The sequence below is a fragment of the Taurulus bubalis genome (genome assembly GCF_910589615.1).
Source record: "Taurulus bubalis genome assembly, chromosome: 19".
Classification (NCBI taxonomy): domain Eukaryota; kingdom Metazoa; phylum Chordata; class Actinopteri; order Perciformes; family Cottidae; genus Taurulus; species Taurulus bubalis.
Genome location: NC_136607.1, coordinates 4279310 through 4285309, shown reverse-complemented (window position 1 = coordinate 4285309; position 6000 = coordinate 4279310). Strand labels below are relative to the sequence as shown.

Here is a 6000-nt window from a genome sequence, read left to right as displayed (position 1 = left end):
TTCAGCGGCTATCTAAAGTGCCATCATTAATTCTCTTTTTTTATAATTAAATAATTGATAGAGAAAATTGTACTAATGATACTGGATACATGTTTTGTTTATTCGGAAAAAGCCCAAACTACACGCTTCCGTAGGTTCTGTGAGGCAAAGAAGAGGGCGGAATGAGCCCGACACAAGAGGGAGAAAACAAGCAACGATGTATCACTCTGTCATTATGTCAAGGAATCAAAAACTCCCTCACCATTCTGTGGATTGTACACTTTTAAATACAAAGTGGTCATAAACGTCATTTCCCACAGACAACTTATAGTAATACATGATAATATGTTGGTGTAAAATGCATTTTTTTAATGGTAATATGTAACAAATATGCTATATGCAAATATACGTTTTTACTGTACATTTTGGGGTGTAACAAAAACAAAAAGAACTCCATTAAATCAAGTGGAACTGAAAGGGTCATTTATTCTCTCTGTGAATTGCTACCACAGCTAAGCTAATAACAGGGTTCATACACATTCTGACCAATGGATTTACATGACTTTTTCATGACTTTAAATCAAATCTCCATGACCAAACATTTTGTGAAATCTCAGTGTAAACATGAAAAAAATAGAAAATGTAGTATTTAAACTAACAATGAGAATGCCAAAGCGTACAGTAAACTTTAAATGACTCAAAATAATGAGAGAATAGTTTGATTAAAAGAATAAACATTTATATAGATGCCTGTATGTATGCCTGCTTATATTTTGAGCGTCTTTCTTTTAAAAGTATATTCATTATTTCAAACTCAGCGTAAATGAACATATGAATACAACACATTTCCATGACTTTTCTAAAACCTTTGGTATTTTATTTTTTTCAAGAACTTTTCCAGGCCTGGAAATAACCATTTTAAAACGACCGTAAAAACCCTGTAATAAGTATAAGTCGTAAAATAAATAAATGATTAAAATACAAACACCATTCCAATTCTGGTATATTTGTTCAGTTCCTCTACAGATTTAGAGTAAAATATATTTATTAACACAAGACCGTACCATTTTTTTAAATTTCATGGTAAATTAACATTGCTGATTCTGAATCTTTCTTCAACAAAGGTAAAGGTTTTTCCAGACAATACATTTGAGAAAGTCCAGCTGTTTTCTGATGAAATGTTCTTCACTTCGTCCTCTGACATCATTTCATATTTTTAAACAAGTTCATGACGTCCCAGGTCATAAACCTAAACCAAGCGCTCTTAATTTCACGAGAGCCTCAAATGACATACATGTGCCAATTTATAATTTTTCAAAACCCGTAAGCACCAAGAAGCCAATGAAAAAGACAAACGTGCTTTCTTTGCAGAGAGTCATGTCATTTAATAAATATATTCGTAAATAAGACATAAGAGATGAATACAAATGAAGAGGAAAGGATGTGTTCCTAAAAAAACTAAAAATTAGAAGGTCATATTTCTTAAGTATGATCAGGGAGATATTCAATCTAACATCGGCCAAATTGTGAATGAACTAAACCGTGGGACACTTTCCATCATGAAGAGGCCTTTTTTTTTATTAGCCTTTGTTCATATCGACAGTGAGCTGGTCCTCTCCACTCTAGCGCTGCCGTGTTTCTACAGTATCCCAGAGCGGACAAACCAAACACTGGCTTTAGAGAGAGCCTTTTTACTGATTTTCTTTAAATCATGGTTCTAGCAATCTGCACCACTAGATGCCATTAAATCCTACACAATGCTCCTTTAAAGTTGAACCCTTTACATCCAAGTCAACGAGGGTCGGTGCAACAATACGTGCCTCAACAGAAGATCGGATGCACCAAATTAAAAAAAAAAAAAAAAAAAAAAAAAAAAAAAAAAAAAAAAAAAAAAAAAATCGCCCACAAATAATTGATGTATTCTGATGAATTGCACCCAGTGGCTGATGAAGCGAGCATTAAAATTCTCCATTTTGTCAGCCTGCCAGAGGCTGGTGTCAATTACCCACATCTGACAATAACTTTGCAGAAAGAATAGTCAGTGAAGATTAAAACTCCTCTTACAAAAGATGTGACTCCAAAGGCAAAAGATTCCAGAAGGTTATGAAGTTGGCAGTTTTCCCTCCTTCTGTCCGGTCGGCAGAAGGTGTGTGAGACTTTACACACACACACACACACACACAGCGACTGCTTCTTCTTCTTCTGATGCTTCTGTGTCATTTTAATGTTGGGAGTTCATTCACAGAGTCCTCCGCTACTGAGACGATTGGCTCCCAAAGTCGTCACTCTTCTCTGCCGCCACTGGCGCCTTCGGGCTCGACTTTGCCAACGCGCCGTAAATGGTCATAGCCTGAGTGCAGAGAGAGAGACAGAGAGATGTTAGCGTATAGATTCAAGGACAACATGACTACAAAATAATATGATGCACGTGATGGTGTGTGTAAATACCTGTGTGACCATGCCGCTGATGTCCCCGGTGCTCGATGGCAGCAGGATGGTGTTGGACTCTTTGGCGAGGTTGGAGAAGGCGGACACGTACTGCTCGGCCACGCTTAGCGAGGCGGCCGCGTCTCCATTCTGTACGATAAAATAAAAAGACAATTTATCATAATTCCCTTTAAGAAATGCGATGTCAAAAAATCTTAAAAGTCTCCTCTTCACCTGCTCGGTCAGAGCATCCGACAGCATACTGATAGCCTTAGCTTTAGCTTCTGCCTTGGCCATGATTGCTTGGGCCTCACCTGGAGGGAACAAAGTCATCGATTAGGGATCTATAACTCATACACTGTAGCTTTATGAAACAACCAAACTGGGTCTGTTAAGTGTACGCACCGGACGCCTTATTGATCTGCTCTGCTTTTTGGCCCTCCGAGGCCAGAATCTGAGCTTGTTTGCGACCCTCTGCGACGTTTATGGCCGCCTCCCTCGTCCCCTCGGACTCCAGCACCGTGGCCCTCTTCTTCCGCTCGGCCTCCACCTACACAGGGGGGGATTTTAAACATACATATTCGAGAATGTTTTTGGTGTGCGTGTTAAAACGAGACCTCCTCAGCAATCTGAGCAAAAAAAAGAAATGTGTTTTTAAGGATTTATAAAGCTGCATTTGTTGCTGAAGGCACATGGTGGGTATAAAACCCTTAAAGTACGAGAAGAAGAGTATCAGTATGTCTAAAGACAGTGTGTTTAATGCATTGTGCCAAAAATACCCCAATGTCCTTCTGGTTGCATTTTGCAGTGTGCCAACTAGCACGCTTTTTTTTGGGCTACTCTGACCCACAATCCTCTGCGTGTAAGCAAGAGGGTCAAAGTTCAAGAGCATAGCAGTATGTCCCGATTGAATGCATACCAAATGCAACAGTGGGGACTGAAAGTGTGAAAAGTACATCTGTCGGCATGAACAAGAAAAGGTATGAGGTGATGTCAGTCAGTCAGTCAGTCATTCATTCATTCATTCATTCATTCATTCATTCATTCATTCATTCATTCATTCTGTTCGCCCCACCTGCATCTGCATGGACTCTTTCACGCGAGGCGGAACATGGATGTCCTTGATTTCATAACGGAGGCAACGGATTCCCCACTCGTCTGCCGCTTGGTTGATGGACTGGACGATGTTGGAATTGAGGGACTCCCTTTCCTTAAAAAAAAAAGAGGTAAAAAGTATATCTTAAGTACTTATGACATCTTTCACTACAAGCCTGCAGAGCAATGTGTGTGTGTGTGGGGGGGGGAAACAAACACATCAGTGGTTTGTCATTACCCGGAACACTTTGTCCAGCGTGAGTTTGCCCAACTCCGACCGCATGGTGGTCTGCGCCAGCTGCGTGACGGCGTATTCTGGGTCCTCTACGCCGTAGCTGGACTGGGAGATGAACACGGCGGAGGCAAGAGTCTATTACTGCGATCGGACTAAAAAAAAAAAAACAACACCAGGGTGCAGACAATCATTGCGGCGCGGCGTACCTTAAAAGGGTTGAGGATCCTTAAGTAAAGCACTCCGTCAATCTGTAGCGTCACGTTATCTGTAAAAACAAGACGCGCTCACTTGAAATGAACTGGACGTCTATTAACTTCTATCGCACTTGGAATTCAATCCGATGTATTGATCCCTCACCTAGAGATACTGCCGACTGCTCCGGAACATTGATGACGATCTCTTTGAGACTCTGCACGTAGCGAATTCGGTCAAGTAGAGGTATGAGGAAGTTTAAACCCTATAGGAGAGAGAGAGGAAGAAAGAAATGTTACCACACTTTTTGGTCTTTATTCCCCATGGTAAATATTTGGCTTTATTTGAACAGAAATCTTCTCAGAATTAGGTGTAGATACCGGCTCTAAGATCCGGTGGAAGCGACCCATTCTTTCCACCACCCAGGCTTCTTGCTGGGGCACGAACAGGACCACGGTGTTCATGGGCAGGCTGGACGCCCATCGCTGCTGGGCTGGTGTGACCCACAACCTCGGGGCAGCCCGCTGGGTTTGCTAAAAAAGAAGAAGAAAAAAAACAGTCAAGAAAAAAAAAAAAAAAGCTCAATCGCAACATGCTTTTTAAACCAAAATTCTCACTACATAGATGATGTAACTTGTTTAAAAAAGGAAAATAAATAGGACGCAACCAAGTTATTTTCACGATTCGGTTTTGATGATGTGTATCGTATCGTGGGTCAGAAAATTGGTCAAAATGCCTCTTACATGGGATGTTCAGAACAATCAGCAGTCAACAACCTACATATATTGAATTGACAACAAAGAAAAGCTGCACATTCTCACAGTGGAGAAGCTGAAACCAGTCAGTATTTAGCACATCTTTTCTTTATAAATGATGGCAATCACTCATTCTTTCAAACAAATGTTTTATATGAATAAAAACACACAAACAAATGTTTTATATAAATAAAAACCCACACATACAACCTCTGTGGGGTATGCACTAAAATGTACTAAACAAAATAAATGTATGTCAAATAATATGATTCTTCTCACTTAATTCTTTTTTTTGGTGAGCTGCTCAATATAGTTATTCGTTTTAAAATACAGCATGGAATTGAGCGCACATTTTTTACGCTATTGATTATGTATAATTAGGTCAACACTGTAAAGGTTTAATAACGCATCACAATAATACATGTTCCATGCAGGAATGGTGAGGATGTGAGTAAGTGGTCCGCTTCTTATGCTGACTCATACGGACTGAGTGGTGCTTCTATCGGGACGGGGAGCAACGTTTCGTGGCTAAATGACACCCACTGCACCCGCTGGACCAGAGCCGTCCTGCAGAGGGTCCGCGCGAGCTAACGAGCCGGATGTGAGGAGAAGACTTCCACTTTACCTGCAGAAGGACGCCGCCGGTCCGACACAGCGCTCGCAACATCATTCAAAGTACTTTCAGCGGCTGTGGAGAAGGTTCCGCTCCGTAAACTGGACTCCACGCAAACGCTGTACTCATGTGTGACCCTTAACCAGTAAGGAAATGAAAGTTACATCAGTGGTGCAACGGGAAAGAAGTCCGTCAGTGCGTTGCTGCAAGAACCGACCGGCTAAGGTTCCGCTAGCAGGATAATGGTACTACGACTAATTATACTACTACTAATAGTAATAATGATAATAATAATACATTAGCAGTAAGAACCAGTATATCATTGGCTTAGTATACACGTTTATATTCATTTTACTCTCAATAACTTACTTAAAGAAGCAATTGACGACCAATTGTTACTAGACTTTGAATTAAACTCTGTATTTATTTCTACGCATTTTCTTCCTTTTTCTTAGGAAATGTTTTTATTTAGTAAATAAACAATTAAAAAAACAGTAGTAAGTTGTTTTATTGATGATCTGTTGTGATTTTAGTGAAATGAAGTCCTTATTCATAAGGCATTTGTGTCTGTCACCATACATATTTTAGGCTGCACAGTATAGTTTATCATGTTCATTTGAATATACAAAAAAACATTGGGGCACCTCACTATAAACTGTGAGAAGAAAAAACAAAATATTTTTCCCATAATCCTTTGTATACTG

At 40.0% G+C, this 6000-nt stretch overlaps 1 protein-coding gene across 1 annotated transcript; it reads right to left on the bottom strand.

The window, feature by feature from the left end:
* Positions 1-1884: 1884 nt before the first annotated feature.
* Positions 1885-4435, bottom strand: LOC306751553 (stomatin-like protein 2, mitochondrial). Its single transcript, XM_079235142.1, has 9 exons — positions 4309-4435; positions 4094-4193; positions 3943-4001; positions 3740-3841; positions 3482-3616; positions 2812-2956; positions 2641-2720; positions 2428-2556; positions 1885-2329 (listed from the first exon to the last, which is right to left on the bottom strand). The coding sequence occupies exons 1-9, from the start codon at positions 4390-4392 to the stop codon at positions 2234-2236; spliced, it is 930 nt and encodes a 309-aa protein (XP_079091268.1). The 5' UTR covers positions 4393-4435; the 3' UTR covers positions 1885-2233.
* Between the last annotated feature and the right edge of the window lie 1565 nt (positions 4436-6000).

Coding starts and splice junctions, on each gene's coding strand:
- LOC306751553 (XM_079235142.1), bottom strand. CDS start 4,392: ATGAACACCGTGGTCCTGTTCGTGCCCCAGCAAGAAGCCTGGGTGGTG. Junction 4,194..4,308: donor TCCACCGGATCTTAGAGCCG/GTATCTACACCT, acceptor TCTCTCCTATAG/GGTTTAAACTTCCTCATACC. Junction 2,330..2,427: donor TCAGCGGCATGGTCACACAG/GTATTTACACAC, acceptor CTCTGCACTCAG/GCTATGACCATTTACGGCGC.